This window comes from Melitaea cinxia, chromosome 8 (genome assembly GCF_905220565.1).
Source record: "Melitaea cinxia chromosome 8, ilMelCinx1.1, whole genome shotgun sequence".
Lineage (NCBI taxonomy): Eukaryota > Metazoa > Arthropoda > Insecta > Lepidoptera > Nymphalidae > Melitaea > Melitaea cinxia.
In genome coordinates, this window is record NC_059401.1 from 6,787,540 (window position 1) to 6,800,852 (window position 13,313).

Here is a 13,313-nt window from a genome sequence, read left to right on the forward strand (position 1 = left end):
AATATATTAAAAATATTCGTTAATTTCTTTTTCGGCCTGTGTATTTTAAAGCCAGCAGTTGGATGGTTATCCCGCCATCGGTCAGCTTTTTAAGTTAGAAGGTGGTATTGGAACTGTGTTATCCCTCGGTCGCCTCTTACGACACCCACAGGAAGAGAGGGAGTGGCTATATTCTAACTAGCACGGCATAGTAGAGATAGAGATAAAACATAAATTTAATTGAAAAAAAATGTATTTTAAAAATTATTACAATAAATCAACAATTCAAACAAGAGTATTTAATTTTGAGTGTTGTTTAGAAGGGATAAGTTCGCCTTGTATTTACACGGAACATCCCAGTTCTGAAAATAAATAACGTGATTATTAATTATTGAATAATAAATCTAAATTATAGCTATTGTTTAAAAAAAGCATACCCAAGCTTGTTAAATTCGTTATTGCCCATTCGTAAGGAATAGCCTCGACAGAGGTTTAAAGTAACTTGATGCCAATTTCCACATTGATTTCCGACTAAATGATTATGTGTGAGCGTAGCAGTGAAAACGTCCCAGGCGCGGTTATGACTGCACTTGTTGTTAAAGGGGCATCCAGGCTGTCCAGAGCCGCCATTCACGAAAAAGTCGACATCACCAATTGCATCACCGACACCGTAGCCAAAGAGACCGCCAGAATCGGTGTGAATAATTTCGACATAGTAAGCATCATTTCTGCTTAAACGATTGGAATTGGCACCCCAATTTGGCCCAGCAGGACTAAGGCCTGAAAGAAATTGTCTTATATATTATATAATAGAGATTACGATCTGAAATATACATTTTTAACATTGATGCCCTTTACAAGTCTTCAGCCGTGTTTTATTTTTCTGTATTTGGAATAAAAATGATTTGTACTGACGCGAAATTTACAAATTTGGTATTTACCAGTGATTCTTGCAACTGTTCCGTTAACTCTCCTTCCAGCAAATCCGACGATGTGAGCACCCAGATCGAAACCAACTAAATGTAACGTTTCAAGGTTTACAACTCCAGCGGTAACCAACTCATTTATTAAATTTCCCAAATAAGTACCCACACTTGGAACGGCACCCGCCGCAACGGGGTAACTTTGTGACGCGTACACTGACCAGTCCACTACAATAACGTTTAAGTCACCATATACGAGGAAGGCTGTAAAAACAAAAAGGTTACGCAATAATATTCGTTAAATTTCAAGCAAGAATTCTTATCTCTATATATTCTAATTAAAATAAATGATTTTACCATCCTTAACTGTAGGGTTCAAGCTAGTGGTCGCGGAACCCTTGTGTCCGTGGACAACGATAGAAGTGTTTCTTGTTGCAGATATTGTTTCGTTTAAATTAGCTGCTGTTACGTCTAATTCAACTGGCACTCGAGGTGTGTCACTGTAATAAAATAATGTTCGATTTTTAAGAAGTCATGAATCGAATGTAAATAGTAATAACTAGTTACGGTTAGTTTGATATTATGTTATTATTTTTAAGTCATCACATACACTAAATGATATACTATTTTTATTATTAATGGTATACTATTTTAATAAAAACTTACAAAATACTTTACGTAGAAAAAATATCAACTTACCGTGAGTAAACATAGTATCTGTTAAAGCTTCCTTGTCTCGATAAACTGGGAACAGCGTGACAAGCTGAAACTTATAATAAATCTTAATTATATTCGACGAGCAAAACCTTTAAATTACATCTAAATCATGGCTCTATCTTATAGGTTGAATAAACGGATGGAAGTTGCAAACAAAGTCGCGGGTACAGCTAATAGTAAAATATATTTTAGTTTTACGCAATATACAAAGTCTGATGATTAAATTTGTGATAACGTTTATACTATCATTCAGTTTGCTAATAAGTATATCATATCAATTATCACATAAATCTAATGTTGATTTAAATGATAAAATAGATTAATATCAATTAATTACGTCAATTGTTTTTTTATTGCTTACAAAAACAGTGTCGGTAAATATTTGATTTTCTTATTTATATGTCGATGACACCTATGTACGAACTGACGTGCGTCAGCTAATAGATTTCGGTGTATGTGACTTTTGTTGGATCCGATAGTAATCACATAAAAAAAAAACATACTCGAACTTATTTTATACTAACGCAAGTTGAGTATCGTTTCTTTTCTTCTTAACCGACTTCCAAAAAAGGAGGAGGTTCTCAATTCGACTGTATTTTTTTATGTATGTTACATCAGAACTTTTGACTGGGTGGAGCGATTTTGACAAATTTTGTTGGAAAGGAGATATCCCAAGTTTAGTACCATGATAAGGAAACCAGGATCTGATGATGGGATCCCAGAGAAATTGATGGAAATTCTTGAAATTCCGCAATAACTTTTTACTGGGTGTACCGATTTTAATAATTCTTTTTTTGTTGGAAAGAAGATATCCTTAGTTTAGTACCATGATAAGAAAACCAGGATCTGATGATGGAATCTCAGAGAAATCGAGGGAACTTCTTGAAAATCCGCAATAACTTTTTACTGGGTGTACCGATTTTAATAATTTTTAATTTAATCCAAAGTCATGTCATTGTCATTTGTCATGTGGTCACATATAAATTTTATTGAGATCTGATAACTATTTTTTGAGTAATCTTTGATAACGCGCAGTTACTTGACTATTTTTTCGTCGATCTACGTTGTATTACTCATCGATGTAATTGAAGTCGGTTATTTTTCGTTTGCGAGCAAACACAATTATTGATATAATTAATATAACAATTGTCATTGAAACTTTCAATAAAATATTTTGTACTTAGTACTATATATACCCTAATTAATTATTACGAAGGATTAAGGTGGTGAAAATTAATTATTCTTTTTTTTTAAATAGGTATATCAGCGTAATCTTTCATATTTATATGATACCAGTCTATACTTGACACTAACACTTATATGAAGAGGAAACAGTTAATTTTTTTTATTTTATTTTTTTTGTAACCGAAAGTACTGGATTTTGGAAATTCTTTCACTCGCGGAATGCTACATTATCATTGAATCACCGTAGTCTATATTTTAAGGGAAGACAGTTGCAACCGCCGAAATTGAATGAAACCAATTTTTATTTTGATTTTGATTATGTAACCCAAACAGGCAAACTCTGGGGGAAAAGTAGTTCCTTATTAAAAATAATTCCACAAAAGACCTATTAATTAAAAAAGCGATAAATTCGAAATAAATAAATAAACTAATTGTTGTGTTGTAAGTGTATTTGACAGTAATTTATTTAAAAAAATGTTTTTTATTTACTAACCTTTTAATCTAAGTATGTATGACGAGAAATATTATTTGACTAAACTCTAATGTTGAAACTATTCAGAAAAAAAAAAAAACAAATAAATGGACAAATAATCACTAAAAAACCATACGAGTATCTAGTTTATCTAGGCCTTAGGTGAAACAATAATATTAAAAAAAATAAGAAAAAGAAATTCATGTTGTGTTTATATTTATGTTCTATTTAATTACCCGCAATAAAACAGAATCTTAAAAAAAGAATTATCGTCAAATCTAAGAATTTCAATATAAAATGGTGGTTTAAGGAAAAGCCTCTTTGATTACCTGCATACTGAAAAAGAATCCTTTTAAACATTTTTGAATATCATATCAAAAATTGACCGCTCCAGCGGGATTCGAACCCGCGTCTCCGATTGACCGTGTCGGCGCTCTAGCCAATTATGCTATGGAACGATGTACCCGCTAGAGCGAAATTTTTGATATGATGATTTTTATTTTCGGTTTAAGTGAACCGTGGCGCCGTCTATAGTGAGTTCTTTACAGAGACCCGTAACTATTCAAAGTTTCATATTACAACGAAAATCTTTGACAGGAGACGACACCATGCTATTTTTTAATATGTACGATTTTATTTTTGTGTACCCACACATTAGGAATTCTAAACATTTTTGAATATCATATCAAAAATTGACCGCTCCAGCGGGATTCGAACCCGCGTCATCGTTCCATAGCTTAATTGGCTAAAGCGCCGACACAGTCAGTCGGAGACGCGGGTTCGAATCCCGCTGGAGCGGTCAATTTTTGATATGATATTCAAAAATGTTTAGAATTCCTAATGTGTGGGTACACAAAAATAAAATCGTACATATTAAGAATCCTTTTTTAAGGTTATAAATAAATCATGATCAGGATAACATTTAGAAACGGATAAATAGATAAATATCAATAAATTTAACATATATCAACAGAAGTAGGCAGGCTTAGAAGTTCTAGGTGTTTAGTTTTTTAAAAATTATGAATAAAATATTAACATAAATTTCTCACCAATTATTGTAGCGGCAAACACAATCAGTATTTTATTCATCTTGCCTATAACGTACAATAACGATAGAAATAAATCTGGCAATCTTCAAAATTATTACTATTTATATAGTTGCCTAATATCTAAGAAATCAAGGTACTAAGATAGGATTGATAAAATAAATACGACCTCAAAGAATTATTCCGCTCATTATTTATTTCTATTCTTTAAACTAATGACAGATAAGATATGATAATGAAATTCAATATATTGCTCTATTGACAACTGATCACAAGAAGTCACAGTTGGCTTAAAACTTTAAATTTGATTCAATCTATAAGTTTTAAAGCCAAAGAGCTTAGAAAAAAATAATGAGTGGAATCCCCAAAAACAAGTTGACGTAAACTGTTGCCACCAATTTTGACTAAGATATAGTTTGTGATGTTAAGGCTTATAGAGTTGAGTTTTCGCTCTATACGAGATCTAATAACTTTTTACCATTACAAGCCATTTGGTCTCGTCTTGGTGGGAGTACATTCCTTTTTCATTTTTAACTGACTTCCAACAAAGGAGGAGGTTCTCAATTCGACTGTTTTTTATGTATGTTGCTTCAGAACTTTTTATTGGGTTGGCCGATTTCGATATTTATTTATTTTTTAATTTAAAGGCGCGTGTCATGTAGTCCCATTTAAATTAAATTGAGATCTAACAGGTTCTTATCGTATTATATCTAATAATGCGTATTTGCTTTACGACGACGGCGACTATTTTTTCGTCGACCTACGTTGTATTATACCGCATAACTATTCACTAGGTATTCTGATTTTGTTAAATCTTAATCTTATTTTAATCAAAAGCTGATCCTTGCCTTGTAGTTTCATTTAAATTTGATTGAGATATAATGAGTACTATTTGAGTAATCTTTGATGACGCGTATTAATGTGACGGTGCGTTCTTTGTTGCCATCTATCGGAATTCAGTAAAACTATTTCGATTCGGACTATCGACCAAATGATACTAATGGCTTCTATAACCTAGTGAGCTATATTAGCCACTAGGGGCAGTAGCAGTTTATTCTTTATAAATAACTTATTATTCTTGTTTATTCGAAAGCTGATGCTGGTCTTGTGGTCTCATTTAAATTTGATCGAGATCTGATGATTACTTTTTGTTTAATATTTGATAACACGGATTTACTTGACTGTTTTCCGTCTACGTACGTTGTATTACTGGTCGATGTAACTGAAGTCTTTTTTTACGTTTGCGTAGCACAATTATTGTAAGTTGTTTATGACAATACATAATAATATTTTTCTATTCTTATATTTAAAATTCTTCTATTCAGCATTTTTTTAACTTTTCAAGAATTTTTTAATAAGGTTGTTAGTGGGACAAAATATTACTATATTTTAATATATTTGTAAACAATTGTGGACTTCGATGGAAAATTTGTAACTTCTCTTTACTAATGTTATAAGGTTGTAAAATTTATGACTTTATGAGTTTGTAATTAAGATGTGTAGGGTCTCTTTGTATCCCTTTACGCTAAACTGAAAATGCGTTAAAGTAAATCTACAGGAAACTAGAATGATATATCCTTATTTTACTTATAATTAGAGACATTTTTATAGTCACAGTCTTAGAATATCGTGGTTGAGAATAACGGTATTCCTACTTGGCTTCCATTGTTTAATCTAGTGGTATAACCAGAAAATATATTTCAAAACGTTATACGTATAGTAACGTATAGTATAAAAAGTATATTAGTTACCTAAGTCATTTGATGGCGATTAAAATTATTGTATTTATTATATAACTTGAATAAATACTGAACTAGTTTTACACTAAAGTGTATGCCACAGTTTCAAAGTTAGGGACGTCTTTAATGAACTGTGGGTACGGATCACTTAATAATAATGGAAGTCGTAAGCACTTAGTATAGTGGGGCTTCTATAGATATTAGTGAGCAGTTAGGTAAAGATTTTTCAAAATAGACATTTTTATCTGTCAATAGTATCTATTATCATCATCACATCAGCCTTTCGCAGTCCACTACTGGACATAGGCCTCCACAAATTCACGCCAAAAATGTCGTGAACTCTAGTGTTTTGCCCATAGTCACCACGCTGGGCAGGCGGGTTGGTGACCGCAGGATAGATAATAGTATCTATTATCTTACATAAATATTTTAATGTAAACATCAAATCAAAAATAATTCTTACTTTTAAATCATTTAAGTAACTATTGTCAATACACAAACAATAAAAAAAAAAAAACATTAAAGTTGTGGAAGTTAATGTCAGAAATAGGTTGTAACAGTTACTTAAGAAAATAAAAAATAAATATTTTTAAGAATATGGATTTATTGCAAAGAAGTAATAAGTGTGATAATTGTGTTTGCAGGCAAATGAAAAAAACCGACTTCAATTACATCGACAAGTAATACAACGTAGGTAGACAAAAAAATTGTCGAGTAAATACGTATTATCAAAGATTACTCCAAAAGTTGTAATCAGATTTCAATGAAATTTAAATGTGACCACATGATAAACATCGGCTTTCTATTAAATTAAAAATCATCAAAATCGGTACACCCAATAAAAAGTTATGCGGCTTTTCGAGGGTTTCCCTCGATTTCTCTGGGAAACCAAAATCAGATCCTGGTTTCCTTATCATGGTACCAAATTAGGGATATCTCCTTTCCAACGAAACAAGAAATATCAAAATCGGTTCATAAACGACGGAGTTATCCCCCAATATACGGTCGAATTGAGTAACCTCCTCCTTTTTTGAAGTCGGTTAAAAAGAATATTTAATTTCAATGCAAATAAAAGTAATTGATATTTGGAGTTTCTCCTCGCTCCTTTTATAGAACTGATAAAAATTAGTGGTAGTATAGTAAATAGACACCTAATTATAAGACTTGATAAACGAATAAAAATAGGTAAAAAAACTTTTTAAGTTAAACGGTTTTATGTTAAACATACATTGCAATGTTTAAGATAAATGTACTAAAAACCAAAAAATAATAAAATAGATACAGTCGTGGGAATTATAAACATATGCATAGACTAGACTAAAATAAAACCGTGGGGCACGTCAATTGTCTACAATCGTTGATTAAAATGTTTGTTTTGTAATGTTACACTATAATTAGGCAGTTGTTCAACCGACAACGATGGACGTGTGATAAGTAGGGCTAGAATGTGGAAACAAGCTAGCAAGCTCGATTATAAGCGAGTTTTAGGGTTTCATAGTGGTGAGCGAGTAGTACTTTTATCATATGTTTTGTCGATTAAAGACAAACTACGAGCAGTGAAACGATTCCTCGCCAGCCAGCAGTGTGAATGTCCAACGATAAACTAGTTGAAACATCTCTTTTATTTACATGGAGTGTATAACTATTGGAATTTCCATGAGCAAGAAAATAGTAAGTAATTTCCTCATCGTCTGCGGGCCAACTGCCTATTTTAACGACGAATTAAACGATTCTTCTATCGCACATTAAGTCGATAATTTGTAGACAATTGACGTGCCCCACGGTTTTATTTTAGTCTAGTCTATGCATATGTTTATAATTCCCACGACTGTATCTATTTTATTATTTTTTGGTTTTTAGTACATTTATCTTAAACATTGCAATGTATGTTTAACATAAAACCGTTTAACTTAAAAAGTTTTTTTACCTATTTTTATTTTCTAGTTTTTAGTTTTTATTTCGCATTCTGTTTAATTCATTTAGTGCTTCATTATTGCAAGGCCCATCTTAAATATTGAGGTTGTATAGTGCACTGTATTCTTCTTGTCAAGCCCTTTTATTTGATACCCATATTGGTGGGATTGATAAAAAATTGTTATCAGACATTTGGTAGCGGCGGCCAGCTTAGATTTCAATTTTGCATAGTAAATTGTATTCTACTTGTTGAGACCTTTCATTTGATACCCATGTTGATGGGATTGATAAAACCTAAGTTATCCGCCATTTTGTAGAGGCCGCCATCTTGGATTTTAATTTTATATAGTACATTGATTATACTGGTTGAGCACTTTCATTTGATACCCATATTGATGGGATCGATAAAACCTACGTTATCCGCCATTTTGTAGCGGCCGCCATCTTGTATTTCAATTTTTTATAGTATATTGTATTCTGCTTGTTGAGCCCTTTCATTTGATACCTATATTGATGGGATTGATAAAACCTACGTTATCCGCCATTTTGTAGCGGCCGCCATCTTGGATTTCAATTTTTTATAGTATATTGTATTCTGCTTGTTGAGCCCTTTCATTTGATACCCATATTGATGGGATTAATAAAACATAAATTATCCGCCATTTTGTAGCGGCGGCCATCTTGAATTTATAATGATAATGAATAAACATAATTGTATTGTCACCAAAATCCAAAGTGTATACAAAATTTCAGATTAATCGGTTGACAGGAAGAGGGTGAAATTTGAATTACTAAATTTGACCCAAGAATAAAAAATAAAACAAACGGGGTGAGCTAAATAAAACCGTTTAAAAAATGCTTGGATGCTTGCAAATTGCTTGGATGATTTCATGTGTGCAATAAAGATCGAACAAATACTTACATAGAAATATACGTTTAAGATAACTTATAACCATAAGTTGGTTTTGAAAACGACTTTATACGTATACTAGCGACCCGCCCCGGCTTCGCACGGGTGCAATGCTGATACTAACTATACTACAGAATGTCTTTATTTATAGTGAGAGTTTATAGCATGGTTATTAACATAATAACAACAACATTAAAATAATTATGCGTCGTTAGATTACGCGTTATTACAGAATGCGTTGAAGAAATAAAGGTTCACTGCTCGTTCCCCGTAGGTGATAGCGTGATAATATGTAGCCTATATGTTGACGCGACTTCTTAATAATATTCGTGCCGAAGTAAATCCATGCAGTGCTTTTTGAGTTTATCCCGGACATACATACAGACAAACAGACAAAAATTCTAAAAACCATATTTTTGGCTTCGGTATCGATTGTAGATCACACCTCAAGTATCCTTTAAAAATAATATTCAATGTACAGTTTTGACTTTCCTACCATTTTATTATATGTATAGATAAGCTTAAAGATAATGTTATTTACTACAAACACGTTAACTTACAATAAAATAAATGTATTCAACTTGTATTTATTTGCGCCCAACGCGTTTTACCATTACCGGTCTTTCATATTACTGTAAAATTTTCATTTTGGATTTGGTACTGTTTTTTACTAACTATAAATTAATAACCTCAATTTGGTATTATAACTACAAATTGATATTAGGTAACTGGAATATAGTATAAATACTAATAATAGGGATTATCTCCGTCAACCCGTAGTGGAATAGGGACATATAGTGGATTAAGCTTCGATCCTTCTCTTACATGGACAATGCCCAGTCGTGGGATGTTACAGGCTGTATCGATCAATCAAACAATGTCTCACTCAACAGACGTTGATTGTTACTGTAATTAAATACCATGTTAGGTCTTTAGCAACATCTATACAAATAAATAAAATTGGAGTGTCTGTTTGTAATATTAAAATAACCGCTTTTTACTAAATGTATATGGATGTATACACGATATATATATACCAAAATAACATTTTTTACGATTTTTGTCTATTTGTCTGTCTGTTTGTTCCGGCTAATCTCTGAAACGGCTGGACCAATTTTCACGGGACTTTTGCTGGCAGATGACAATTCCACGCAGACAAAGTCGCGGGCGCAGAGTCCTATTATTTCAATTATAAGTATTATGATATTATTTACAAATATTGACGGCATTAGTTTACTCACCGTGTGTAAATATAATATCTATTATAACTTCCCTAACTCGATGATATTGGATCAGCGTGACTAACCGAAAATTAACAATATAAAGGTTGTGTGACCGTTAGTAATATATTCTCTTTACTATAACTCTTCTTACAAAATAATTGATTGAAGTTTTATGGAAAAACAGCGAATCGTTCATTTTTTCGAACACTAATCTAAAAATTTCCTGGGCAAGTTTGAGAACTTCCTATACCACCAAATTCTAAAAGTATTGTGTACATGTTTTATGTATAAATTATGTTTAAAAAAATGTTTTACTAATATTGTAGCATAGTTTTTTATAAATATTATAGTTTTTATTAATAGTAGATTCTTTAGACAAGAAATGAAAAAAAAAACACTGCAGTTACTCTTTAAAAAAACGGTCAAATAAATTTAGAAATGTCTTGTATGAAATACAACGCCACGAAACACATACAACTTTATTATTAAGTATAGTCTCGAACCGAATAATATGCTTCGTTATTAAAACTATTAAATATTGTTTTAAGAATTTAAAATTATATTAATATATAATGAAACTTGAAATTTATTAGTTATGTAAAGTCGTTTGTTGGATCATTTTATACGATTTTGATGTATGAAACTGATGTGACACTTTGGAATAAAAAAAAAAAAACTATAGGATGATAATTATACTCTTCTATCACACCGTCCGTCTATTGTTTTTTGAATTTATATGTACATATTTATCTGTCCATTAGGTATTTATCAGATTGCCGAATCCAAATAGCGATATTCACAATTTCGAGGCAATGTGATAAGGAAGTTCGAATCACAATTACCTACGTATTCCGACCTAAGCATTGTTAATAAAATGCTATTTATCACTTGGTCCATAACATCTATATGAAATAATAATAAAATAATGCTATAGAAAAACTAATAAATTAGCTGAGTGTGACTATTAACTTTAAGTATTTATATGTCCAGCAACTTTTGATATGCTTATAGGAAAAATGCTGCAAGAATTTTTATTTTGCTGCGCAATTAGTATAATTGGGTTTTTGAAAAAAAAAAACAATTCTTTTATTTTTTTTTAAATTTTATCATAAATTATATCGTCGAAATGAAAAAACTTCATTTTTTTTAAATTAAATATAACCAATTATAATTGATAAAATTTTAAAAAGAATCACGTGATTACAAACGCACCACGATTGGTCGTCGTATTTGTGACGTCATAATGTTAAAGGAATTTCTCGATAGTACATTGACTAAAAATATCCGAAATTTAGTTCAACGTTAAATTATGAGATTTATTTAAATGACACTTTAACAACAGAAGAACCATAATTACCTATATCTATTTTTAAAATTTTAATTTTATTTTAATTTGCTCTTCAAGATTTGAACTACATCTTTTTAAAAATTGTAAACAAGGAAGTTGAATTTTCTCATCAGTAAAAACAGTTAACATTACTTCATGTAAAACAATTTATTTGCGCCAAAAACATAATTAATTCTTATATAATATTAAAGTATGACTATCGAACTATTAAATAAAATTAATAATGTAGCTAATTTCTGTCGTTGGTAAAACTGATTTATAATATGCCTTTGTTCAGCCATATTCCACAGGCGTTTCTTCGGGAACTATCGGCGTGTTTTCGGTACTCGGTTCAAAAATTTATTTTTATTTTCTATATCTTTTTATTAGAGCGAAAAACAAACTACAGTTTTGCTATAAAATCTATATATGAGATTTCCATTGATAACAGAAAAAAAAAATTAAAAACAATCGATATGAAATTAGTTTATTTGCGTACAAAACATTTTTTTCTAACACCCTAGAAAAAAAAAACAGTATTACTACAGTTACTTCAAAAAAAATATATATATAAAATAATTACTAATTTTTTTTTTAAATTAGAATACATTCAGATATAATGTTGCAATAAAACATACTAGTAAGTAAAATTTTAAATTAGTAGACAACATGACTTGAGTTAAGTAGGTCATTATATTATAGGATGACGCATGAAACAAGAAATTTGGCAGGATACTCGTACAACTCGTCCAAGCCATGTAACTTATGAGGTTTACTCACTTATTGACCCAAAATTACTTGGCATGGGATATAGGGCGATACGCAACGTCTTGAACATTACCAACTTGTCAATATTACACTCGTGCTGTAATAAAAAAATCATCATCATCATATATCATTCTTGATCATCTATACCTATCTAATATATAAAATTCTCGTGTCGCGGTGTTCTCCTCCGAAACGGCTTGACCGATTCTCATGAAATTTTGTGTGCGTATTGTAGGTCTGAGAATTGAACAACATCTATTTTTCATCCCCCTAAATGTTGAGGGTAGTCCACCCCTTAAGTTATTTTTTAATTTTTAGATAAATTATTTATTTTTTATTTTATTATAATTTGGCGTTGAAAAATACATACAACCCTAAATTTTCACCCCTTTACCACCAATCCCAATTTTTAAATAACGTTTAGCGGCAAGACAACGTTTGCCGAGTCAGCTAGTATACATATAAAATCGTTAGGCCAATGATTCACCATGAAATCTCAAAAACCGTTGGATGTATAAAGATGAAATATGGTAGGAAAAATCTTGTAGTTTTTAGACGTCTGCTTAGAATGGATTTTTCAATAGGGAAATATAATTATTATTTATATAGAAAAATATAATATAGCCTATGTTGGACAAAGTTACATATCTGTCCAAAATATCATTAAAACCGATCCAGTAGTTTCGGAGTTTATTTTTTCGCCAGGTCAGCTAGAATTATATAAAATGTTTCTGTGTACGTGATATATAAAGTATGTGTCTTCTGTTTAACATTAGACAGCTAACGGTAAATTAATTTAAAAAAAAAAACAAAAACCTTTTTCTTTGTATAGTATCAGCAGAATAAGAATTTGTTTCGACAAAGGTGACTAAACTTTCCAGGTACTCTTAATTAGCAAATACAATATTTACTAAATATTTTTCTCGTCTTGCAAATGCACTGCCCTTTGCCCTACGTAGACGACAAATACCGTAACGATGAAACGCCACAAGGAAATACATACTACACAGTCATTAAATATAAGGCAAGCATAAGCCTTGCCAATTGACGTCAGCAGATGGCGTCATATTGCTTCAAGTTGCTTCCCATCGCGACACGTTGTCTCTACAA

General features: G+C 31.2%; 1 protein-coding gene across 1 annotated transcript; it reads right to left on the reverse strand.

Moving 5' to 3' along the window:
- Nucleotides 1–295: 295 nt before the first annotated feature.
- Nucleotides 296–4,850, reverse strand: LOC123655836 (lipase member H-B-like). The gene is made up of 5 exons (XM_045591589.1): nt 4,807–4,850; nt 1,260–1,402; nt 921–1,166; nt 417–759; nt 296–341 (listed from the first exon to the last, which is right to left on the reverse strand). The coding sequence occupies exons 1-5, from the start codon at nt 4,848–4,850 to the stop codon at nt 296–298; spliced, it is 822 nt and encodes a 273-aa protein (XP_045447545.1).
- Between the last annotated feature and the right edge of the window lie 8,463 nt (nt 4,851–13,313).

Excerpts from the sequence above, each read along its gene's own strand:
- LOC123655836 (XM_045591589.1), bottom strand. The coding sequence starts at position 4,850 with ATGAAAAAGGAATGTACTCCCACCAAGACGAGACCAAATGGCTT. Across the intron at positions 1,403-4,806 it reads AAGACGAGACCAAATGGCTT|TGACACACCTCGAGTGCCAG; the intron begins GTAATGGTAAAA and ends ATTTTATTACAG. Across the intron at positions 1,167-1,259 it reads GAACCCTACAGTTAAGGATG|CCTTCCTCGTATATGGTGAC; the intron begins GTAAAATCATTT and ends TTGTTTTTACAG.